At 30.9% G+C, this 27,751-nt stretch overlaps 2 protein-coding genes across 3 annotated transcripts; one reads left to right on the forward strand and one right to left on the reverse strand.

The window, feature by feature from the left end:
• Sec8 (exocyst complex component secretory 8) lies at positions 1-4,473 on the forward strand. The gene is made up of 18 exons (XM_076402677.1): positions 1-147; positions 415-567; positions 625-803; positions 858-1,023; positions 1,088-1,287; positions 1,340-1,484; positions 1,544-1,798; positions 1,869-1,987; positions 2,042-2,214; positions 2,270-2,448; positions 2,579-2,799; positions 2,855-2,916; positions 2,988-3,095; positions 3,144-3,214; positions 3,272-3,475; positions 3,543-3,692; positions 3,744-3,950; positions 4,007-4,473. The coding sequence occupies exons 1-18, from the start codon at positions 91-93 to the stop codon at positions 4,172-4,174; spliced, it is 2,817 nt and encodes a 938-aa protein (XP_076258792.1). The 5' UTR covers positions 1-90; the 3' UTR covers positions 4,175-4,473.
• On the reverse strand, positions 4,349-26,868 carry LOC143195486 (carboxylic ester hydrolase). 2 transcript variants are annotated; one of them, XM_076402697.1, is made up of 10 exons: positions 26,666-26,868; positions 7,484-7,617; positions 7,252-7,363; positions 7,012-7,197; positions 6,179-6,364; positions 5,933-6,123; positions 5,524-5,877; positions 5,320-5,470; positions 5,138-5,264; positions 4,349-4,749 (listed from the first exon to the last, which is right to left on the reverse strand). In XM_076402697.1, exons 1-10 carry the CDS (start codon positions 26,712-26,714, stop codon positions 4,533-4,535), a joined length of 1,707 nt encoding a protein of 568 aa, XP_076258812.1. In that variant the 5' UTR covers positions 26,715-26,868; the 3' UTR covers positions 4,349-4,532. The 2 variants fall into 2 exon arrangements, with proteins under 2 accessions (XP_076258812.1, XP_076258813.1); XM_076402698.1 differs by lacking the exon at positions 26,666-26,868 and adding an exon at positions 18,833-18,991.
• Between the last annotated feature and the right edge of the window lie 883 nt (positions 26,869-27,751).

Here is a 27,751-nt window from a genome sequence, read left to right on the forward strand (position 1 = left end):
GTGACGTCTGTCAAGATGACCAAAGCAGTGCGAAATGTGGGTGTTGTTTTTCGTTTTTAGTTAATTTTTTCTTTAATTTTCTAAGGGATTATGGATCAGTCCCCTCCTGTAAAACCCCCAAGGGGTGTTAAGCCTTTAAAGGAGACTGTAAGTGTTTTATTTGCTTTAAATTTCGGTTAATATTTTAACAAATGAAGTATCTATTATATATTGTTTTGTTAATCTTGCTAAAGTAATATATAAGAATAATAATATTAAAAAAATTCTTTAGTTTTCAAATTAAATACTATACTAGGCTTTGTTAGTTAAGTTAATCAAGAGTTTTGCATAATTTTTGCAAATGTCAAAGGGGGTGGATAATTATAGTTTTAATCTATTTTGAAGTAATGTTTTTCTAAATGTATTTATTTTTAGAGTGGCTTGTTAATGTCAGTAATTCGTACTCTATCTGCCAGTGAAACTAATGAACAGAGGGATAGAGAGAAAGCAAAATTAGAGGCAGATTATAAAGTCTGTGACCGTAAATTAGATGAATTAGTATCAAGACATGAAAAAGATCTTACACAGGTAATACTTTTTTATTGTATTTATATAGACACTCAGATAATTATAAATTGTTTATAGGTTATGCGCCTATTTGGAACGATATCACAATCTGTTACTGAAAATCGTGATAAAATACACCAAGTGAAAGAGAAGCTTCAAGATTGTAAGAAGAAACTTAGGTGCAAAAGAGATGAATTAAAAAGTTTATGGATGGAGGGTTTAGAGTATAAATACATGTTGCAATTATTAGATGAAATGTGTGTTATTAACCTACTTGTTTTTGATATATAGTTAGTTATATAATATTGTAGTGAAAAAATGAATGAAGTACCAACAAAATTTTCAAATTATATGGCACATAAAAAATATTTACATGCAACAAAGTTGTTAGTAGAGGCTGTGAATCTAGGAAAAGATCCTTTGGAGGGTGTTGAGAGTTTAAAAGAGCTTAGTCAAGAACTAGAAGAAAAAAAGGAGGTTTAGTTTTTATAACAGTGCTCAGTGGAAATAGAATATGCTTATTTTAATATATTTTTTGTAGCAATTACATTTACAAATAGTAATGGAATTAAAACATATTCTTTATACAAAACCTTCTCAGCATATTCTAACTTTGAGAAGGCAGGGTTCTGGGCGTGATGGATTCTTAATACATTCACCACTGCAGAGAAGTACTAAAACAAGATTGAGCGGTAGAAACCGTAGTAATGTTTCAAGGAATATCCTGGAAGATATTTCAAAGTAAGTTGAGTAGAGAATTTGTTTTAGTGGTATTTTAAGTCAAGTCTTTCAGAGTTGGTAATAGAGATTTATTCACTGAAAATTTTAATCTAGATGAAGATTTGGATAACATAAATATTGAAGAAAACCATAGACACTATGTGGCAATACTCGTGAAGAGTCTTTGTTTATTAGGGAAGCTGCCTTATGCTATAGATGTAAGTTTTTAAAATGTTTTATTTTGTTATTTATTTATGTTGGTTACAATTATTTACAGGAATTGGTTAAAGAAATGCAAGTATCTCTTACACATATAATTCAAAAATCAACTCAACATGTTATTGATTATGCTGAAAATGTGGAATCCAAAACAGCACTAAAAGAATTAGTAAATATATTGTTTGATCAATTTAAGGAAATTGCAGATTCTCATCAAATATTTCTAAAATGGGTTGATAAAGGTATACATTCACATAAAATTGACCTGAAGCCTTATAGTATGCAGTATTATTGGTCTCAAGTACAGGAAGTTGTAAGTAACAATAATTTAGTTTAAAAAGTTGCTGTAATTTCAGTCATTCAAAGAAATATTTCTATTCCAGTTACAGATATTCTTAAATGACTATTTGGATCTACAAAATATGTCTACAGACTTACAAATTAACAATGCTGTAGATAATGGTGATATATCAGCATATTTTTCACGAAGAAAACAGCAGAGGTAAGTTGATAATTTTGACTTTGGTTTGATATCATTCTGTTGTCATTATTTTAGTAAAAAGAAGATTTTATTTAAATTTGAAGGCTCCTCAAGTGCTCTTACCTTAAGCAATGCCTTAAAGTCATCAAAGAAAGACAAAGTTCTGATTTGTAGTCCTCATCCTAATAACATTTTAGTAGTTTTTATTCCATTCATGTGTTTTACAGAAGATATAGAACAAACATTGGGTATGTACTATTCTATTATCTTAAAACGGAAATAATAAAGAAAATGTGATAATAGGTATGTCTCATGGGACTTGTTCATTATACAGATGCATTACCCAACATATATCAAATGTGTATTTGAAGCGAAAGTCTGATGAAATTTTGGAACAAATTGAAAGTGCGTACAAGGCAGCAGATGCATGGAAGGGCACCGTTTTACTTGATTTAACCGCCGATTATAAACCCTTATTAATCGTGAGTTTTACATGTTGTTTAATATTACGTAATATGTTTACGGATAAAGCGGTTGGAGCAGTTGTCATGTCTGCTGCTATAGCTGCCTTATTTGTTGCCATGTTAACTAAATTCATATTATTCCTTTTAGAGTACTGTAACTGTTGAAAGGTGTATTCGTGAGTGGAAGGCCGTATTACAAGCTTTACCGCTTTATAGCGAGAAAATAGCTGACTATTCTGTGATGGCACTGAAAGAGTACAAAGACACGTGTTATGCTGCGTACAGAGGCATTGTTCAACCTTACTCTGAAGATAAAAGGATTTGTAGTGCCGCTTGGTTGAAAGACGACGATATTAACAGATTTTTAAAGTAATTTATACATTTTTTAATCTACTAAATAAATAATATCGACTTTTCCTATTAGATCTCTTCCTAATTGGTTAAATTTGAAAGCACAGCAAGAGTTCCATGCAAGAACAGAAAGAGGTAACTGGTTGTGTATTTGATAATTATTTAATTGACATGTGTTATTTGATATGATGCCATTCATTATTTAGGGAGAAGGGTTTTGAGAGATCAACCTTCTGAAGAAGAGAGTCCTGAAGATGTCAGGATGAGGAACAGAAAGGAAGCTGAGATTCTGGCCAGTAACTTAGGAGAAGGAGGTGAGAGATTTTGTTTTATTTTTTCTAGTATTTAATTTTTTTTGTCAGGTGTATCTGCAGGAGAAATATTATCTGATATGACCTTGTTGAAGGATTTAGCAACTTTACAAGAAAGTATGGTAAGAAAATTGACAGTTACATTTTTTACATTCATTTTAATTTCTATTGAAATTTAGGAATGGTTCTCAGTTCGTATGTTTCAATACACCAGTGAGTTTAGGTTAGAACCTTTAAAATTATCTCCCCCTAAATCTGACAACAATAATACTCACAGTGAGTTAATGCCTCCAGTATCAAGTGCCACTCTTCAACAGCTTACCAGTATAGCACAAGAATATGATGAACTAGCAAACACTTGCCTTTTATTGCTTCATCTGGAGGTAATTGTTTTTTTTTTGTGTAATAAAACCAAGTTAATTTTATTTAATAATTGTTAATTCAATTTAGGTCAGAGTCCAGTGTTTCCACTATTTGTTAGCTCAAACTCATCATAATAAGGAAACTCATGAACCGGATCCTAAAGTGTTGGAGCTTAGTCGTGTCTTAGCTAATGTAGATGAAGCCATGACGTCTAGCTTGCATCCTAGGAAATGCAAAGTACTTAATATATATATATTTTTAGCACTTTTATTAATCATTTGTTTTCAGTATATTTTTGAAGGCCTGGGTCATTTAATTGCTAAGATTTTAATTAGTTCTGCGCAGTACATGCAGGTTATCGATGATGCCGGCATACAGAGGATGTGTAGGAATATTTTTGCCTTGCAGCAGACCCTGACCAATATAACCATGACAAGGGAACTGGCTTTGGATCATGCTCGTCACTATTTTGAATTATTCTTTTTAACACCTGAGGTAATCTGTATTAAATTTTCAAGGTAATTGGGTTATAATAATTCTCATCTATTTAGGAGATCTTAAACGGAATCGTGGATAAAGGACCAGAATTTAGTGAGCTAGAATACATGAATGCTCTTCAGTTGCTAAACAGAAGTCAGAAGAATAAGGATTCTTGTTCAGTGACCGTACACCTGGAACGCCTTTCTGACATTTTGGGCGAGGTCGGGGTAACGGTATAGCGGTGTCTCCCACTTATACCTGCGAGTTCTGTTTAAGCTTCTTTTTCCAAATATTGCTTCCTTTAGCGATGCAGTTTGCTGTTACTTTTCGCATTGGATTCAAATGAAAGTCGTCCTAGATTTACAGGTAGCTTACACAGAATCATTTAAAATGTACAAGTAAAAACAAATACCTAGCTTTATTTTATATTTATTTAATATGTCTTAAATTGATAGGGACATAATGATGATGAAATCTTTATTATGGCGAATCAGTTTGTTTGAAACATATTTTTTAATAAAAACAGATTATACTTCAATATTTGCTGTTTTGATTTTTGGCCTTACATATACAATAAAATACATTTCATTTTGAGTATCAATAATCTTCACTACACGACTCTATGTTATGTTCCTTTTTGATAAAAAGTTTCTCGTTTTCTTGTAACGGTAACTTGTTCCAAAATTTGCTCTGCCCAATGAACTTTCTGGTCAGCAATTTTAGATCCCCAGTATTAGTGATTTGGAGCATTTCAAATGATCCTTTTGTGGTCTTTGGTAGTGGTGTCCAGGAAATACCAGGAACTATGGGTTTTCTAAAATATATTCAACAGTTGTTTAAAGGAACTCATATACTGTGAGAAGGGTTGGGGGAAAAGTAATTTCGATATTTTTTATGTTTTTTAAAGCAAATTTCTTCATGTGAATTTCAAACATTAAACAATGATATATGGGCCGTTTTATTGACTTTTTGCCATTTTTCTAGCAAATCCGTAATTGTGTCATGCCAGGGAAATTTAATTCTGGCACTGGCGTTCAATTTAAGCATCCGTTACCAATCTTCCATGATTCTAGTTACAAAGAGATTCTTCTATTAGAGATATGCGACTTTAAAAACCTTTAGTAGGAAAACCAAAAGTACTTTTTCCCGAATATTATAATTAATTATTATTATAGTATAGGAATAATATAAATGAGTGCTACCTATTTTTCATTATGGATGTTATAGCATTAAGGAGTACTTCAGAGATCTCTTTGTCTTTTTCTGTTTGTAAGGAATCGAGGCCGTTAAGTTTAAATACTAAAATAACATCATCTCCATGACTGACGCCTACAACAATAAATTGATTAGTTATAATTTTGATGTGGTTCTATTGTAGGATTACCGAGATGTTTATCAATTCCTGTTAGTATATTGGAAAAGCTTGTGCTGCCGTTGTAGTTAAAGTTATACATGTAAACTGGAGATTTTGTCACTGATGCATGTAACCTGGCAGCCTTTTCAATATCAGTTAAGAACAGCCTGTCAGTCACCAACTAAATACATAATTATCAAGGTATTAAAGAATTAAAACTATTTAAGAACTTACCTTTACAAAAATACTAAAAGTGTTCATAGTCACTTGGTTCTCGCCGAAATAATGATCCTTGATTCTATCATTAACCACGTCTTTCCATTCTGGATAAACGGTATTGTTATAATCCAAAATAAGCGGAGCAATTTTATTCCATTCAGTGTCAATTTGGTATAAATATTCATCGTTCCCGTAGAAGTCAGCGGTGGGATACAGTCCTTCAGACGTGGTGTAGGATATTAACCAGGGCACGTCGTAGACTTTGCCTTGTTGAAGTAATTTATAAGGATGATCAGGTAAAACTGGATTTTTTGACCAATATCCATCGATAACAACGCCGAAAGGTGAAAAAGGATTATAAAGGAATTCCTGCAACATGAATTAGTAATTATATTCATAAGATTTGTTTATTAGAAATATCTACCTGGAATATACGGGTGGTCTGTACTATTTGTCTGGCTGGTTTTGTTTTAAGGCAAGCAACGATTTCTGCAGAATTATCTGCAGGGCAACCTACGAAATTCGCGAGTTGTTGCGTTTTTTGTTTAGCTTGCTCTACCAACATCCAGGAATTTAAGCTAGATCCACTGTGTGAGATACCAGCCTTAAACAAACCTGACAAATTGGAATCATTAGATTATCGAACATTAAAAGTAATTTGATAAATCACCAGCAGATTCAGGAAGAAAATAGTGCAAGTGGGAGCTACCAGCGCCTGCTGAAAAGCCTTGTACAGTAATAGATTCAGGATTTCCGCCAAAATATTTGATAAATCGCTTCGTCCAATGTAATGCCTTTATTTGGTCCCGCAAGCCCATGTTACCTGGTAATACCTCATCTTCCGTACTTAAAAAACCTAAATAAAAAACCTTTATATCTCGAACTAATAAATTAGCCGCTAGGAAAATAACCATTTTATTTTAGTTCCCATTATGGTTACACATCTCTACTTTCCTTTATGTCAATATAAAATATATGTATCGTAGTTGGCCGATTTTGTGATCTTTTTTTCGATACAGTTTGGCGTTTTTTTTGCATTAATTCGGAGAACATCGGTTAGATTCTTGTGCATTTTTAAAATTTTATTCGCCGGCCGATATTCAGTGCATGTGTTAGTTGTGTAATATGTAATGTTAGTGTTTCAAAATTAACTGAAGTTTTAATTGAAATACACATTTATTAATTGCGGTAAGTAATTTTAAATATATTAGTCTTGTTACAATATTATATCGATAATTTAAATTAGTTTTTGGTAGTTTATATTAATACCAATGTTCCTATTTCAATTTATAATTTAAACTAAAATAATCGGACCGACAGTATGATTTTATTAGCGTCAACAGATGGCGCCCATGTTAATTTTTAAATGTTCTAATATAATTTCAGAATATAATGATGACACAAAAGAGGAGAGTTATAGAATTATTTTTGATACGTAAAGTAAAAATATTATCAAAAATACAGTACAATATTTTAGGTATATCGGTTTGACCGATGACTTACCTAATGGACCAAGTCTGTAGTTGAAGTTAACATACACCAGATTTTTCTCCATGATAATTTCTGGCCCATAAATTGCCCCACTGCCAAACATCAACGCCCCACCATGTATATGAAATAATACGTCCAAATTGGCGTTCTGATCTAACGATTTCGTATAAACATTTACGTAGAGACAGTCTTCATCGCCTTAAAAGACACATTGAGTGTTTTGTCATTCTTTTAACTTTTTTTTTGTCTTACCATGAATTACATAATTTTGTTCGGTATCTCTAGTTAGATGGTCGTACTGGATACAGGCTGTTGTAATATTCGCTTTCCAGATACCTAGCCATGGTTCTGGGTCTTGTGGAGGCTAAACAATAGTTTATTATTTACACATAATTTATTTCAAATAATTAGGGAATATCAAGATAACTTGTGTAATAACAAGTGTTTTGATTAACTAATATTTGAAATTAAATATATTCAATACCTCAAATCTCAGATTATTTACAGGAGGCTTGGCATATGGTATGCCCTCAAATTTATAGAATGAGTTGGAATTTACTGTTGTTCCTATACCACCTTCTACTACTCCATGTGGTAGAGTTACTGAAGGTATCAAAGCTGAAACACATTATATTGATTTTTAATTTATAGCAAACAAACACAGGTTTGTTATGTTGTTGATACAGGTTTGTCATATCTAGAATACTTTGCTCGTGCACTTTGATAGTATTTTAGAAGAAAGCAGATGTGGTTAATAATTTGCAAATTATTCGAAAGCGATTTTTGATTAGAATTAAAAAAATTAATAATTATACTATAATAAAAATAAGGTTTTATGTTGTAGATAAAGACACTTTGAAGGTTGTTTTCCAGTGTATAGAAACCCTTTTAATTTGAGGTTGCCAGATTTTGGACTTATTAATTTAGAATAGCAGTTTGCAAATTTTAATTAAATTGTAATAATTCTGGATGATTTCTACAGAACTGTTAAAGATGTGTAAGGCTGTATGTAGATGTAGTAATTAAGGTCAATAACCAATACATTGTTTCGCTCGAGTTGAATTTTTTTTTGTATCTTGGCTTTCCATACTTTCTTAAATTGTCTCTCAGTATACAATTGCTACAGAGTGCGTACTTAAAACTGACAGGGAGAATGATACTATAAAAATGCATAATCTATATAAACTGCACCCTGAAACTTATTTTGTCTTTTGTGTTATAGTTTTGTCTCTTCAAAATTTGTTGAACCTTTGTGGTGCTCTTCATTTTACAGTTTACATCTTATTTATTTTCTATATTATCTATACACTTCTATTCCCATTTCATCCAGCTTTTAGAACATAGCCTTAAGTTTTCAATTACTTTATTGAGACGTTATTTATATGATACTACTAATTACGCTTGTCTACAATTTTTTTCTCCAAGTCTATGTTTTACATCGAGTTGATGGCATACTTTAGTGGCACACTCAACAATTGTTTCATATATTCGCTTTTCTGTTATATCAATACAAGCATCTTTTAGGTATTCTAGTATCTGGAACTTATTTGTTGTTTCTATTTGAAGCTCCTCATATTTTCCTCCTCCTTTCCAGCTCCTCATAAATTCGAATATTTGATATCGTTATATTACTAGAAAGATAGAAAAAGATGGATGGATTGTAGAAAATTATGGAAAATATTTTGGATAATATATATTATACCTATTTTCTCAATAAATGCCTGTTTAAAGTAAAAACCATAAGGAAGTGTACTGGGACCAATGCTTTATCTACTCTACACTTGTGACATATCACAAATGGAGAATATTACGATGGCAACATTTGCTGATGATACTGTGATTATAGATGTCAGAGACAACAGTGAAGAAGCCACACGAAAATTACAATAGGCAAGTGACAATATAAATCATCGAACACAAGCTTGGAAAATAAAAATTAACGAAAGTAAATCTGTGCATGTGCAGTTCGTCTACAATCAGACTGTACAAGCACCAATAACATTAAATAATACTATCATTCCATATAGCAACAACGCTAAATATCTCGGAATGAATCTTGATGCAAAACTTCGCTGGAAGGAACATATAAAGGAGAAAAGAAAAGAACTGTTATTGAAATATAGTAAAATGTATTGGCTAATTGGAAGAAAATCACAATTATGAGTACATAATAAATTGCTATTATATAAGCAAGTATTGAAACCTATATGGACATACGGAGTTCAATTGTGGGGATATTCTGCAAAGAGTAACATAAACAAAATACAAATTTTTCAGAACAAAGTCCTGAGAAGTATTGTGGGTGCACCCAAATACTACAGGGCTGACTACCTACATCGAGACCTTCAGATACCTACAGTCAGTCAAGAAATCAAGAGAATTGCACGGGGGCATGAGAATATTGAAGTATTGCAACTTTTGGATATCAATTTTTGGATATATATTTATTTTTAAAGAAGAAGTTACAATTTTATATCCTTCATTTATAATTGCTATACTAGATAATGCAAAGAAAGCAAAGAAATTGATATATTTATAATTTGGAAATGCTTTTTCTCAAATTTCAAATTAGATTCTTCCATAAATTCGGTAACGCTCGTAATTATGGGAGAACTCTGTATGAACTCTACTCTATTAACATGTGCTTCCTGAATTATTATTATTTTATATATTTTAAAAACTCCTTTTTACTAATTGGATTATCTGGACTGGACTTACTGCTTAACTGTTGATATTATTTAAAGGCTTATTCTAGTCTAGAAATTTGTAAAAATTGATTTTTTTTATATTTTCAAGTCTTAGACCTTTTAAAATTATCTTTGGAGATATAACTGTCGACAGCGCAGTGACGCGGCATCTAAACCGGCTCGGTCGGAATAGATAGAATAAAAAACAAATAGAAAATGGGAAAACCCTCCAATGTGTGACGAAGTATTGAAAATTATAAAGCTGATTTACGAGACTTTATCGTCTGAGTTGACGTTGATCTTACCTATATTTAGGTTTAGAAATCCAAAATAATAATGAATCTCTGAATTCACTGATATGAACTTTTGCACCTAAATATGTAGGTCTAACTATCGCGGCTATGTGCTAAGGGCTATCTGTTTTAAGACTACATGAATGGTGAACGAGCGAAACGGGTTTGGCCTATTTTATAATACATAAAAACTAACGTTGGGAAGTATCGACTGAAAACAGTTGAAACAGTTGATAGTCGCAAAACAGTAGAAACAGTTGATAGTCGCAAAACAGTCGATAGTCGAAAAACTAGCGACTGAAAATAGTAATTACTATTTTCAGTCAAATGTACGGTTCGACTGTTTTTTTTTAATTCGTGAGGTCAGACGAAGATGTACGAATCCTTTCATGTATAAATTGTGAGAGAGGAAAGGACGGAGATAATTGTTTGGGGCAGTGGTAATATTTCCCAACGGTAGTATAAACGAGACGGAGATGTATAAATTCCTTCACGAACTAACTTTAAAAAAGGGAAGGAAAGAAATAATTACTCAATACTATTATAATAATTATACATTATATGCAATTTATAATTTAATTTTAAACGAAGTAGAATTAATTTTATATTTGAATGTTCTGTGGATCAGTAAAAAGGAATGGAATTCTATCGAATTTCTATCGAATGGAATAATACCCCATAAATGTTTAATTGTATTTTAATGTATTAATTGCTATTTTTAAATAATATACTATAATAAATATAGACAATACAATAGAACTTAAACAAAACCTAAAAACTAAAGGTGTACAATAACCATAGATACTATTTAAAAATTAAACCTATACCTAATCATAGAAAAAAAAACTATGAAGTGATATAAATGTTTTACTTATTATTGAACGGAAATATTTTTTAACAAAAATCGAGAGACTAATCGAAATATTACCTATTATTGCCATAAAAAGAGTAAAAATATTTTACTATTTATCACTCCCAATTTTAATCTTTTTACCCTATTACATTAACAATCTTGAAAAATGAATCATAAAACTACATATATTACATATAACTCTATGTAAGCATAAATTGGGTACACTTTTGTCAAGGTCGCGGCTAGGACGATAGAGCCAGAATGTTAAGAATCAGTCGAATGAAACGAGTAGAACCGAAAATAGTAATTAAAAGTACGACTGAAACAGTCGATAGTAAATAGTAACAAAATCAGTCGGACCGAAGATAGCGACTGAAAACACTGGTACGTCAGTCATTGGTCAAAAGTACTAAAATCAGTCGAATCACAAATAGCGACTGAAACAGTCGATACTACAAAGTAGTCAATTACTAAATAGCCGATCATCTATATCTGTCGATAGTTCCCAACACTAATAAAAACCCTAGCCTCTTCTTTCCTTGAATAAAACGGTTTTTAAAGTAAGTATAAAGTGGTTTAAAGTAATTTAAATTAATAGTTTTTGTTTTTCTGAACTCCCACATTTTATAACTCATATACATGCTGGAACTTACACGGTTGAAATTGCAACAGTTGGCATTTTTAATGAAGGCCTTATTCCCATTTAAAAAATGATGACGCTTCAAAGGAGCCCAGAACCGCTTGTTTGAAGGAAAAAAGTTCGAAAAATGTTTTTTTTTGAAGTATAGAAAAGCCAAATGTTTGACGCAGGAATCGCAGATTAAAAAAATAGCAGTACCAAAAAAATAAAACGTAGTAAAGACTTAGACTGGCCATAAATTTACCCTAAATTTTAAACACGTTTTTTGTTTGTCAGTTGACACGAGATCTACAATTCTAGTGAACCGATTTGCTTAAAATTTGGTGTAAGCCTTTTTTATATATTCTTCTGTCGTACTTGGACTTTTACAATTTCTAAAAATTCAGTCGTGTGAAAAAAATTTGGCGAATAAAATTTTGTTTTTTTTTACTTTATACGATACCAGCACTTCTTTCGATTAAGATTTTTTTGGTTGGTTGGTTTTTTAAGACCCCCGCGAAAAAAATAGCTAATATTCATACCTCTAGACTATATATATAAAATTTTTGTATATAGTGGTATTTTACATATTATTCCGATGTACATATTAACATGATTCATGTTGTTGGCTGTATTTGTTTTTAAAAATCTTCTAAGCAATTATATAATTAATATCTAAATGTCTATATTACAAATCAAAAACAATAAAATCAATTATATATAATAATAAGATTTTAATATAGTATATTACATATCTTCTATATGTGTATTGCGGGTTGTGCACACTTAAAGCAATCGAATTATATGTGGATTAGAGAAAACTAGCGACCCGCCCCGGCTTCGCACGGGTGCAATGCTGATACTAAATTAAATACACTACAGAAAAAATATGAACGTTGTATATAAAAACATAGCGGCCCGCTCCGACTTTGCACGGGCATAAAATATATATGCCTATGTCACTCAATGAAAACATGATTAAAATCGATCCAGTATTTTTGGTTCATTCATTACTGCCCTTGGCCTGCACGCATTAAATTTGGAGTAAAACAATTCCTCTTCCCCTATACTTACTATGAAGATTTCCTGCTATCTTTGGAATATCTAAATTCATACAATTTTTATTACATTACACATTTTTAAACGCAAATTTTAAATTTGTAATATCTCCGAAAATATTTGTTTAATTTACATGCTGTAAGGAACCATATTGATCTATATTAATTGCACACTGTATTTAAGGTACTTAATTCGATAAGGATTAATGCCGTATTGCTTAAAATAGCTTCGTAAATAAGCCATTTTCTCACGTAAAAAGTAAACAATAAAAATGGTTAATGTGGGTTATCCCTAAAAGATAAACATATACCATCGCGGACTTTTTTGTAGATCTTTTTATGGTGTACAATACTGTAGTACATTAATTTGATCTAACTCGTAGGGTTAGGCAGCATTTTTGCTAATTGCTAAATAAGCCTAAAAAAATAGGTTAATTTACGACATCACGTTAGAAACCTCTAAAATTAGCAATGTTGCCTTAGTATATTATGCATGTATTATACATATAAACCTTCCTCTTGAATCACTCTATCTATTGAAGAAAACCGCATCAAAATCCGTTGCGTAGTTTTAAAGATTTAAGCGCACATAGGGATATAGGGACAGAAAAGGCGACTTTGTTTTATACTATGTAGTGAAGATTATTTTCAAATTATATTGATTAGACTCAACATTGATAGCTTTATCGCTTCGAAGCCTTAAAGTTTCTTCTTCGTGTCGGCATTCGTATTTTACTTGATAATGTCAAATTAATTTTAATTTAAGGACATTATAACGTTGACGCAACATCTATACTGCATGTTGTTTATTCCATTTTATTTGCAAAAAAATATTTAACTATAATGTGTTATCTTAAATCGGCTATTTCACAGCTATTTATTTAACACCGGCCACCGCAGTCAAATATTATTACGTTTTATTTGTTAAGCAGATTTTAAACAATTTACGTATGTCATACAGAAAAAATAGCCATAAATGGCTATTAACTTAATTATATAATTCCGTGAAAAAGCTTAAAATCAACATACCAGATGTGTTGCATGTTATTCATTCTGTTTATTTACCCAATCTAATTACAATTGTTAAGGATATTTCCTTATCTAATAATTTGCTGCTGTTGTTCTTAATTTATAATGTATTATACTAATTATAACATTAAATATTATCAGCGCTTAGCAAAAGAAATTAATGTAGTCTAAAATAGTGAATATAAAGTATATTATAAAGGTCATTGTGATAGAAAGATAATTAATATATAAATTTAAAGTGGTAAAATTGTTGTTAATCTTCTTAAAGTAATTTAATTTAATTTGCATTTTCATATTGTTTATTTATGTGTTACGGCAGTCATTGATAAATATATTAACGTTAAATCTCCATTAAGACTTAAGAGTCGTTATACTTTTAAATAACATTGAAAAATGTTAACTTGTTACGTTGACTTTGGTGAGTTTTTCAAAAATAAAAACTGCAAATAGATTGTGTACAATGAAGGTGGTTTAGATTAGAACTTTGGTTTTAATGCTCATTGTGTGCAATGTGCAGCTGCGATTTGATACTTGTACTTGCCATTGTTTTTGGAGACCGTATTGGTTCAATGATCCACAATTATTTGATGCATTCAACTTTTCATGTATTTGATTTAAATTATTTTCTGTAAGTAATCAATAATCGGTAAAAAATTACGAATATATCGTTTAAAAGATTTTTTAAAAATATTTGTGAATGTAGTTTGAGTAATATTATTAAAAATAAACCAACAGAAGGCGCACCTGTAGTTTGGAATCTTGTCTTTAAAGTGGCTGCCACGTTTGCTCATAACAGGTGAATTAAAGTCCCCGGCCTACCATAGTAAAACACATTTTTTTAGGTAAAATAATTTTTTTTTATTCAACATAATTCCCTTCAAGGATGATACAGTGATTTTAGCGACCTTCCAAATTTTTGATACTATTTTTGTAGTACGATTTGTCCTTTGATTCAAAATAGGGCTCAGTTTCGGCGAAGAAGAGGTGATTTCTTTCGAGGAACATTTCTTTCCAGCGAGCATTCTTTTGAGATCTGAGAACAGGAAATAGTCGCTGGGGGCCAGATTTGGAGAATACGGTGGACGAGGAAGCAAGTCGAAGCCCAATTCATGAATTTTTACCATCGTTTTCACTGACTTGGTCTTGTCTTGGTGAAGTAGTATTTTCTTTTTCTTAAAATGCGGCCGTTTTTCAGCGATTTCGTCCTTCAAGCGGTCGCATGGAGGAGCGGAAATGATGGAGCCATGTTTCATCCAAAAGCGAGCTCGCTTTGCACAGAGCTTTCTCATACTCAAATATTCGTGAATGATATGATGTACACGTTCAGTTGATATCTTATCAGTCATTCAAAATCATTTTGTGAATTTTTTAAATGTTTTCGTCGGTAGCAACCTCTTTTTAGCCTCCACTACGTTCACCGTCTTCGGTGCTCATTTCACCACATCTAAAATTATCATCTAACTATCAATGTAAGCATACCAATCCTTGATGGTTGATTTTCCTGGGGCAGTGTCCGGAAACTCGGCATCAAGCCAAGTTTTTGTTTTAACTGTATTTTTTCCCTTCAAAAAGCAATATTTTATCAACACGCGGAATTCCTTTTTATCCAGTTTTTTCACAATCACAAATGTTGCTTCACTCAAAATGCTATAATTCACAAACTAATAATCCGACAGCTGTCAAATTTATACACGCATCTTTTGAGGGTTAGGGCTAACTAAAAAATATGTGGATTTAATTCTAGTAGCGCCATATATGTGTCAGGCCGGGGACTTTTCAATTGACCTGTTATCTATAAAGTCTAGCTTAACTAAACACTATATTGTTATATTACTGATAATTTCATCAGATTGGTTTGGCACGATGTCTTTTTCAAGTGATGGTGCAAGTGTTTGTAAGTTTAATTTCGATTAAAATACTAATAGATCAATACCATCGTCTGTCTCTCAATCAACGATTTCTTTATGCCGAAATATAAAGTATGGTAAGAAAAGCAAGCGTATTTTCCTCATTACATAAATTAAAACCGATATTTTCTATCCCCTTGGGGTAATCAGCATGGTTTCTTTTTCTCACCGAATAAATCAGCCTGCGTTCATTGATCAATCAAGCATACCAACTCTAAGTATAGTTCTTCCAATAAAACAGTCGATGTTACGTATATTTTTTATTTTAAAACCTTTTTGAAGTTTGATTATTTTTTTTTAGTGAGTTCCTTATATATTTTTTGAAGTCAGTTCGATCTTTTTTGTAAAAATCGTGTGTGCCCATCGATAATAACAGGGCTCAGAATGATGAATCATGAATTTTACGAGGAAAAAAAACAATTTAATGCGTTTATTAAAAACAACAACGTTTGCCAGAATATATGGAGGAAAGTTATGTGGTTCATCTTCCGACAAAATGGCAGTCGCTACAGTTAGATATTAAAAAATGATATTTTGAAAATCGGAGAAAAGAAATTGGAAAATTGAAAAAATTAATTAAAAGAAATTATATTGCGTTTATATATAATCAAACTGCGCATATACCAATAACAAGGAATACCACTGTTATCCCATATAGCAACAATGTTAAGTATCTTGGGATGAATCCCGATGCAAAACTCCTTCGGAAGGAGAGCATTAAAGGGAAAAGAAAAAAATTGGAATTGAAAAATGACAAAATGTTATGGTTGGTTTTAAGAAAATGTTAATTATTTGAACGTAATAAGTTGCTGTTGTACAAGCCAGTTCTAAAATCTATATGGACCTGCGGAATCCAGTTATGGAAATATTCCGCGAAGAGATATGAGGATAGACTCTACTGTCATGTTAATACCCGGAGTATTGAAACTCTTGAATAACACTCGAGCGCGACATAGGCTCAAAATAGAAATACCTGAAAATTACTACTGTATGGACTAAGTAAGGAGTTATCAATTTTCTAAGATATATACTTAGTTTTTAAGATATTGCAAAACAAATCGTTTCAGATCAGTAACAATATATTAATAAAAATATATGTTTTGAAAATCGTTAATTTTTTCATATCAAATTCACATTCACATACTATAAATTTTATGGCTTTTATTTAGGCTTTTAATTTTATGGAACATTTGGAAACATAATGGATTTATTTCATAAAATATTTTTATATATATATATATATATATATATGTATACAGTATATTTTTAAAAAGTTATCAGTTATTTGCGTATTACACGATACAGTTTTGTTGGAAATAAAAGTAGTCAACTACGTCATCAATAGTAATTGGAACAATAATTAATATTTGAAAAAAAAACTAGAAAAGTGATAGCAATTTCAAATAAAAAAAGATGAATTGTGATATATTTATTAATTAACTTATAATTAATAAAAATAATCTGTATCTTACATATGAAATCATCATCAATACATTTTGATTTTTCTCCAAGATATATACTTAGTTTTTAAGTTATAGTAAAAATAAATCGTTAGGTTGGTAACAATGTATTAATAAAAATATATGTTTTGAAAATCGTTAATCGTCCATTGATATATTGATAGATATATACTGTATATATACAGATATTACATTCATTTAGTAGATGCAACTATAATCCATGGCATGATAAACGTAGACAGAGGATTTTGCCATCTTTATATCATATAAATGGCTAATTTGTAATCAATATAAATATAGTTCAACCCCAATATCAAGATTTAATTCTTTAATTTAAAAGTATCCGATAAAATTACTTTAGACTAAATTTAATTAATAATCTATTAATTATTTATTACTTTAAGAGCGTATTATACTCTAGAAATTCGAAAAAAAGTATTTTTTTCAGATTTTTAAAGCTTAGCCCTTTTAGAAATGAAACTATTTTTTCGAGATGGCTGATATATTTCAAGTTCAATTGATCCGATATGCTTGAAATTTTGTGTAATCCTTCTCTATACATTTTTTATCGTATCAAACTAAAATTATAAATTTACCTAAATTATAAATAAAAATACTCCCTTAAAAATGTTGTTAAATTTTATTAAATACTTTATGAATTTAATTTAGCTTTCAATTTTTCAATCTTTATACACGGTTCAAAGAGGTTGATTTCTAAGACAATCATAAAGCCAATTTGGACCTTTGGGGTGCAAATATGGGGTTGCACTAAAAATTCAAATCAACTAGTCATCTAACGCTGTCAAAACAAGGTTCTTTGATTGATTACCAATGCCTATCGTTACGTAACCAACGAAGAACTGCACGACGGCCTGGATATCAAATGGATTTCTGAAGTTATTCAAGATCTCGCCTTGAAACACGAAATAAGATTACTATCATACTAACGTGGAAGCAATACAACTGCAGGACAGCGCGCAGGATGTCAGAAGATTGAAGCGAACCAAACCATACGAACTTATATAAAGTGTATATCTTTAGTGTAAACTGTAGCTATAAGTTATTGTAATTTTATAATTGAGGAATACATATTGATATATTTTGCACTTGTCTTGCTTGCGAACTAATTCAAGTACAAATGAAATGTAGTAATAAATTAATTTATAATTAAGATTAACAGTACTATTATTAGTATTATTATTTAGTACTAAGTGTATCTAATAAAGAAGTTATCAAAAAATACAAAAAAATATCAAAATATACCGGTAGTCCAATACCACTCATATACCTGGCTATTTTATAATCAGTATCAATAAAGTTCAACCCCAATATCTAGACTTGATACTTTAATTTAAAAGTATTTTAATATAAAACTCTATCAGTGTCTAAAAAATATTTTAAGTTATTTAATAATTTTTTTTCCTTGTCGGATTTTACACTCTTACCTAGGACAATCACAAATATTAAACAATCTCAAACATACATTTACAACCATGCCCCAGCAGAATTCGAACCCGTGACTATCACAATAGTAGGAAGACCGTCCTGTTGCCTTTCTCACTGCGCCAACCAAGCCGGCAATTTATAATATATGATATTAAGTTAATAAAATTTTTAAATCTGATTTACTTTTTACAGTATATTTATAAAAAGTTATCAGTTATTAGCGTATTATATCATATAGCGTTGTTGGAAATAAAAGTAGCCAACTACGTCATGAATAGTATTTGGAATAGTAATTAATATTGGAAAAAAATAAATTGGAAAAGTAATAGTAATTACAAATAAAAAAAGATGAATTGCTCTGTTTTCATTAATTAACTTATAATTAATAAAAAGAATATGTATATTGCATACGAAATCACCATCATCATCAGTACAATTTGAGAATTTAATTTGAGATATAAAAGAAGTAATATTTGCTTACCACAGACCAGAGAAGGAACAGTTATAAGAACAATCCACTTCATGTTGTTCGTTCCATATATTTGTAAAAACTAATATGCCGTGGCTACTTATTATCATATAATTTCAGCGCTATCCTATTTATATAAGATCGGCGCTTAGTATTTTTAGTTAGCGTTACGTTACTTAGATAATTATATTTTAGAAATCATTCCGTTTTACCATTAGAGCTAATTATTTTTTACGCAGTTTACGCTAGTCATTGGGAAGGTTATAGTTTTATTGAAGATCGAGAATCGTGTTTACTATTTTTAAATTGCACGGAATCAGCATCTGGAATGGGGAATTATTTGTATAAATGTTTTGATTAGTTTTTTTTTTAATTTAATCGCTTGCATTTATGTCTAAAGTTAATAATATAATAATAGTATAATAATATATACGTAGCCACGTACAGGGTATGGACAAAATAATATGAACACCTGACTTATACACAATATTTATTTATTATTAATGTGTTGAGGTTTCATTTGCTTTTAAAATAGCTGGAATTTTTCGAGGTATATATCCATGGTCTGAATAGTTTCCTGTTTACTGAATGTTACCCCATTCTCAATCCGGCAATTGATTCAGTGATGTTGGAGGGTTTAATTATATTGAGATCTGACGATTGTGCTGGCGAGGGAAGATGTTTAATGATATTCTGATGCTCCTTAAACCAAAACTGAATATAGTGTTTGGCAGCAATATACTGGCCATAGTTGATTCGTCCTTGTGGATGTTGAGGTATTAATTCGCAATAATCAGGCCGGTGTTGTGAATGAGAGGACCAGCTAAATATCACCATATCACTGAGCAAATCATATCGGAACCTCTCTTATGCTCGATTGTAGGAAGCAGGCAATCTGGATTGTGGGCTTCTTTCGTGGTTATCTGTATATAAACTCGATCGTTTATAGGAAATAATGTAAACGATGATTGATCGGGCCATACCAAATGGTTTCAACCATCAAGTGTATAGCTTTTATGATTCATCTGTTCATTCGCAGCTGAGCGTTTCCTTTATAAAGGGCCATTCACCGTACTGTTTTTATTGAAACTAAGTATATGTTTACTTAAGTGTTTGTTGAGGGCTGCTGTCACTTTTACCGTGATTGTTTTATGTTCACAATCTTTTTTAATGTTCGTCGTGTTCTGTCAGTTAACTTTGGGTTTCTTCCACTATTCTTCTTCGCTGTGTCAGTTCTAGTGTTTTTAACAGTGACGGTTGGTGCATTAGCGCTGCAGTGGTGCAGAAGTCACAAAAAAAACTACAGAAGCAACCAATATATACTTATGTAATATCACTAAAATACCAAAATATTTTCTATTACTTACCAAAAAATAAATCCCACTTAGTATTCGTGAAATGATAAAAAAAACTGCACGGAAGTAACGTGGACCAGTGGAATAATCTACCGTCGGTAGGCTACCGACTCACGCTATCGCTATCGTTATTTTTTACTGGACCACACGATCGTGCTCTGCGAGCTTCTTCAAACCGTGCAGCACTCTACCCCCGTGTCCATTAAAACGACTGAAACAAGGCCGGTTTTTAAGTGGAAATTTCGAGTGTCAGTCCAGTGCCATGCATGTAATCTGTATCGGAATTTTACATGACTTGACCAATTAATAATAACAATATTAATAACTGTGACTATGGAAGTTGACCACTTCCATTTTTTTAAATATTCTTACGAATAAAAGTTAGAATTTAAAGGAAAAGGTAGACCATTACCAGATATTATTATTGAGAAATCTGGTGCAAGTAGAGAGAAAAGTTACACCAGTAAATTAAATAGAGGCATTTATTTAAAATCAAAGTCAAGCAACTGTACTAGTTAGTCGGAAGATACTCTCAACTTGGTCTAAAATCAAAGAGATTGATTAAGCCTATTTGGACCTATGGGGTGCAAATATGGGGTTGCACTAACACATCAAACCAACTACTATTCCAACGCACCCAAAACAAAGTTCTACGATTAATTACCAATGCTTATCGCTACGTAACCAACGAGGAGCTGCACCATGATCTTGGAATCAAATGGAGCCCTAAAACATGAAACAAGGTTGCTAAATCACAGCAACGTAGAAGCAATACAGCTACTGGACAACACGTGAGAAATCAGAAGATTGAAGCGAACCAAAGCACACGAACTAGTTTAGTGTATAAGCGTATTTTTAAGTTTAGCTTAAGTAGATTAGTTTTATTCTTGCTTGTATATTAATGCAACTAGAACAGTAGTAATAAATTAACTTCTGAGTTTTAAGATTATATTAAGTATATCGAATATAAGATGTAGATAATAATAAAAAAAGGATTTAAAAAATAAATGGATTTGTGGATGTAACAAAAAATGCGTTGCACTATTTTCCCTTACTTTTTGGTTGCAATAAAGATTAGACGGAAATAGGGGTTACCGATATAAAGCACTTGAGTTTATTATGGGTCAATTAGATCCTACCTATTGGATAAAGGTACAGAGGCATAATGAAAATGTGTCAAAGAATTGTTATGTTTTATCAAAAATTATAAATTGCATTAAATTTGGTGGAGTGTTTGAATTGTCTCTTGGCCAGAATCCGGCGAAATTTCGTTGACTTATACATTTTTCGGCTGAACTAGATGCAACTCTAAGTGAGTACCTAAAGAAAGCTTCAGTATTTAAAGTCACCTCCAAAAAAATACAGGACGATCTATTACAGTGTATGCTTGAAGTTTGCCATGAACCAATAACTGAGAAAATCAAACTAATGTTGCGGCAAAATCTTCAATGGTAGTTATATTTAGATATTTTCGCGATGGTAAGCCAGTAGAGCGTTTTTGGAACTACTTAATTCTTGAAAAATGTCATGCAGAAACACTTAGTAAAACAATTTTTAGCGTTACAGATCATTTAATTCATAATTCACCCAACAAACTCATCGCACAAAACTATGAGCAACTATCATGAGTGGCCATCATGCAGGCGTTCAGACATTAATTTAAAAAAAAGTATCCCTTTACTCACTATGTATGCAGTGAAGTGCACCAATTAAATTTGATTATGTCTAAAGCTGCTTCCACAAATAAGCAAGTACTGGCTTTTTTAATAATTTACCCCAACAAGTAGAAGTGCTGAAGAAAATTGTGAAGAGAAAGGATCCCCCACGGCGCTTCAACCAGTTGGAGCTTTAATATACAGACTATTAATATTGTGTACGAAAATAGAAACCATCTCATTGAGTGTATGGTATAGAAGAATGGATGAAGAATAATTCTCCAGCAACATAGTCTGTAGTGGGGCAGCCTCTATTCGCCGTACATTAAATGTCCAATTTTCAACTTTTTTCCATCATGTGATGCCCCACGTAGATATCCTTTTTAACTAACTGCAGCAAAGAAAAATCGAACCTGGAGTAAGAAACGCTATCGGTAATTTCGAACGGAGTATTATTCAAGTTCGAAATAATATTGATAACATCGTTAGTGAAGCATTATATATAGTAAGTCATGAGCCACCAGAAAATAAATGCAACCGTCCAGACAACAGTAAATTTGATCACCGAATTTCTGCTTTATAGTTGTGTGATGTTATAATAAATTCTGCAAAAAATCGATTTAATTTTAAAGACCATCTAATAGTTGCATCATTTTTCTTTTTGGAATACATTGTAGAGTATTGCGGTAAAGTTTCGGTGGATAAACTCACTTCCGTATGTTCCTTTTATCTCACACCTAATAAAGGACGATTACGAATTGGACTGTCGGTTATTTATTCAAGAAATGATTGCAGAGCATTAAATGGTGCACTACTCCTTCTAAAATGTTTAATAGCAAACAATCTAGGAGACACGTTGAAGGAGACTAAATAATTATTAGAAATCGTGGTAACAACTACCATGATAACATCACAGGCCGAAAGCTGTTTCTCACACTAAGGCGCATCAAAACGGTTCTCAGAAATTCAATGGCTAAAGATTGTTTCACATATATTTCCGTGCTATCTATTGAAAAACAGTTTATCTCCGAAATGGACAATTTTAATGACTTAATTTATAAAAAATAGGTAAAATTTTTTGCAAAAATTTTCGAACATCTTAAAATTTTTATCAAGAGTCGCCACTGGTTTTTAATGCTATGCACTTTGAGTAAGTGGACGAGAATATGGTTTAAAAATACATATTGATGGCGAAACGTGATATTCAGGGCCATATTGCTGTGCATATGGTGGAATCAGCAAGGTGTAAATAAATGAATTTGTTACGTCAATTGTACAAAATTTAACGACGTCTTGTTGCAAAAGACGAACAATAACGAGTAACAGATGCAAAGTCATCTTCTTGCATGGCAACGTTCTACTACACATTGCAGGAATTCTCTGTTTCAGCAGGAATGGAAAGATTTGCGGCACCAGTGTACTCACTAGGCATAGCTCCTTCTGATTACCATTTGGTCAGGTCGATGAAGCATATACGGTTTCGAGAAGAAGTGTGAAAATCGCTCAATCTTTCGACACGGAATCATCATATTACCATTAAGACGGGAATAACTTAGTAGAAATTCTTATTTTGATTAATATATATAGTACTAACTTTTAAAAAAAGTCTTTTTAAAGTTAAAAAATTATCAGAACACTTGTGAACATCTAATATAATTTCTAATATAATGTTAAAAACAATTACGGTTTTTCCTAATAGGTGGTTTCAAGTCGCGTATCTCTAGTGACATAAATCTCATTCAATGAATCTATATTATAGTGTGTTTAAAAGGTAACGGTCCATAAAATTTTCCATATTATTATTCTAAATATAAAAGTAGCATCATTAGTTTACACGGTTAAAAGTTATTGCCCTTTGAAAATGGATTTCAGGTCATTTTCGTCATATTCAGGTTCTTTACCTCTGAACGCCAGTGACAGAATTTATGTAATAATTAAACATAGTGTGTATGATCATTAAGTTTTACAGTCTTGTAGTAACAAATTAAGTGTCCACTTTGTGAATATCTTTCGATTCGGTTCTTAAGAAATCGATATATTCTAATGTTTCATGCTAATATAGATTAATAAAACTCACATATATGAAAAATCATCTGCTCCCTCTGTTCACAAGATAATTTTCTCATCCATTCCAATTCAACTTGAATTTTAAGAATTCTATGAACACAACAAAGCAGAAAAGAAATTATTCTTGCATAAAATATTACAGTACAAACTATCTGACATCTGACTATATGACAAGAATATTTTTTAAGTATAAAATATACCTTTCCAAAATGCTCGTTTTGCAAGTTCACACTCTTGTTTGACCAAAGACCTCGTATCATATACAAATGATGGTAATATAAAGTATATAAACATACTTTTCATTATTATTTTTTGATCACAGTCAAATATTTTCATAAAAAATTATAAATTGATGGCGTTTATTTTGACCTTTATTAATGACGTATGAAGATGAATGAAATCCCGACAATCGTGAAGATATTAATAACTTTAAAACACCAATGACTGTTGTGAAGACTGTGTAGTTTGTAACAATTATATTTATTGTTGTTGTTTAATGTTGAAGAAATAAATATTATCTATATTGCGTTCATTGTTGAAAACCTTGTAACTTATCTAAAATTAAAGGAGCTATAAAGCTATCAAAATATTTATTAAATTAGTCATATATTTTATTGATTTAAATTACGTGGTTAGTTTCTTTAAGTTTTCTCTATTATCTCGTTCTGTCTATATAAGTTTCTAAATTTTTCGATCTTATTTATTCCATTCAGCATTTAAATTTGCTTTGAGAAACATGAAAAATAAACATTTCTCCCTCAACCTAATATTATTTTCTGTTCGCCTCGTTGGTCTTCTATTTTTTTTGTTTAATTAGTAATATTCTACACTATTTGCTACATACTGATGGTAATCCTTTATTATGTTAATAGAACTTTTTTTAATTAATATCCTTATCTGGCTTTTTAAAGAGGCAAGAAAGTCTAAAGATTTAAATTACAGTGAAACAGTTATTTCTTCAACATTATTCAACACGTATCCTGTAAATAGAGATATTTGTTATTGGAATACAATCGGATTTGAACTATTATGAAATGCTGGAAGAAGTAAGTAGTTGATGAAGTACTATGATGAAGTCCAAAAAAGATACAGATATAGTATAATAACAATATATAGTATAATAATAAAATATAGTAAATAATATATAGTATAATAATAATATAAAGTTTCTTAACCATAGTCGCGAATATATTTTAAGATATTAGGACAAATGGTGATGAAGAGGTTGATTTTTTGATTTCTTATGTTAGCCGGAAATGCTATAAATGAAATATAATATGTGGAAGAGGTGATTTTGCTAAATTTATCAAATAATTGTTCTCAAAACAACTGTTTCAAAGTAAACAGATTTCCAAAAGACTTGATACTGGTGATTGGCGATCAGTTTCCTGTGTAAAATATATTGTTATGGGTTCTAGAGAGATATCGCGTGGTATTACTTCATTAGAGACATAGTACGGAGTATCGACAACAACACCTTGTATGGCAAGCAACACCTTGTTTTGGAAACGTTGTTTGATTGCTATATTAAACTTGCTAGCAGTACAACATAATTGGATTCTATATGACCGAATAAGCTTCAGCATTGATTCGTATAGTAATGCCTTGTTATCTAATGATAACTTGCATTGGCGTTCGATAACTCAATACATCCGATACTGTTTAAGACCAAGTTGTTTTCGTTGAGATAGTATGTACTTCTTCCAGGTTAGGCATCGGTCCAGATGCATACCAGGATATTTAGCATATTCGGTTTAAAGAAGTTGACAATGTTGACATGTGGATGAGAATTTGGTGAGTTTCTTTAGTTTAACCTGCAACCCTGTATGCCATACTAAAGTAAAAGCTTTGATAAACAAAAGCCAGGTATATGTCAAGGAATGCAGTCGAACAATATCTTTTGGCATTACTCGTGGGTAATATCAAAATAGGACACAGACTCAAAATAATCAAACCATTTAATCTTGTGTAGTGTATTATAGTGATGTGTGGAAACAGCAATGTTTACTATAGCAATATGAGAAACATGACATTATTACACTACAGACTAAGAAAGGGCCGGGTCCTCTTAGATATATACCTAGATTTAAGTTATTGTAAAGATAAATTGTAAGTTAGTCTGGGTTCAAATATAGAGTTGCACTATAACATAAAACTAACTAGTAATCCAACAATATCAATACAAAAAATTCTTTCATTAATTATCAATGCTTATCGCTACGTAACGAACGATGAATTAAACAATGGCCTCGAAATATAATTGATTTATGATGTTATCCAATATTTCGTCTAAAAATATGAAATAAGGTGCGAAATCACAGCAACAAAAAAGCAACACACCTAATGGACAACACTCAGGTAAACAGAAGACTGAAGCGAACCAAACTACATGAAATGCTTTTTCGAGTCTGATGAAAATGAACCAAATGAATAGGGATGTTGCAGAACTATGTGTCTTTTTATATTTACCGAAAATGTTGGAAACCATCAATGATGTGTGGAAAGTATATTGGCCCGGCGAAAAGAATTCTCAATTAATTATCATAATTTTTACGTGTTACTATTTTCTGATCATAGAAATATTTATTACATTGAAAACTAAATTAATTTGACACAAGTCATCAATATATTCGTAATTTTATTTATCAATCATTTATATTGCCGACAAACATATTTATTATTCGTTTAAAAATTAATATATATTATTGAATATTATATATATTATTTCATAAAATATTAATCGATATTATAAAAAGAAGCGAACTTACCATATATGAGAGATGGAAGAGTAAGGATTATATAAAAGGTCCAGTGCATATTGTTCTTCTTTTGCTTTCACACAATCAAATAAACGAGCTGTTATGATTCCAATATCTACAATTTTAGCAACTTTATATTTGTATTATCGTAAAACTTATTTGTTCTATGCGGGGTCAATGTGATACTTGCTTGACACTGATTGCATGAAGGTATTTATTCCTTTTGTTTCGTCTATTTTGTTATTCAGAGTAGATGTATTTTGCATTTTGGTTATTTTTAGTTCTGTTTTTTTGATTGCTATGGAAGCTGTAAACAAGGATATGTCTTATGAAGGAGTCACTGTGTGACCTTTTGTTAAATAATGTAAATATTTTTATTTTACATAAGCAAATCAATGAAAGTATTTATATATAAAAATTCCGTTTGTCATTTGGGTAAATAAAAGACGTTTATATAGTCCCTCCAAAATAGCAATGTATTCATGTGATCACGACGTCTTCACGTTTACTTTTTCTTGTGTTTTAAAATTAGATAGTATTTTTCCTACTAATTTTATTGTAGTTAAAAAAATACACAATGTTGTTCGATACGACCGAACATGTAACCGAATCAACTTATAAAATTAGCCTGGTTGTCAAATGTATGTAAAATTCTTCAAAAATTTAGTCATAATAATTAGAGGTTATAAAATGGCTAAACGTCAATTTATTAAGTTAATAATGTTCCTCTCGTAATAGAGTAAAGGGAATAATTTGAAAATGATATGTTACTAAAACTTGTTTACACAGTATATTCAATATAAAATTCGAAATTTATTTAACATATAACATCAATTAAAATAATAAATGTCTCTATTTTAAAACACATTAAAATATAAGCAAACTATCTCAAGAATTTGAAATTTTATCTCAAATATTTTTAAATGGCATTTAAATAAATCTAATTTCCATTAAGTTTCAATAATCAACAAACAAATTATCGCAAGATTATATTCAGAACTGTGACAACTTCAGATCATTAAATATAACTATACATAATTTTTTTTTACTTTTATATAATAAAAATAAATATGGAATAATAAATGAAGTAATAGT

Source organism: Rhynchophorus ferrugineus, unplaced genomic scaffold, assembly GCF_030347505.1.
Source record: "Rhynchophorus ferrugineus isolate W39M unplaced genomic scaffold, kcgeb_rfMv2 rfM4, whole genome shotgun sequence".
Classification (NCBI taxonomy): domain Eukaryota; kingdom Metazoa; phylum Arthropoda; class Insecta; order Coleoptera; family Curculionidae; genus Rhynchophorus; species Rhynchophorus ferrugineus.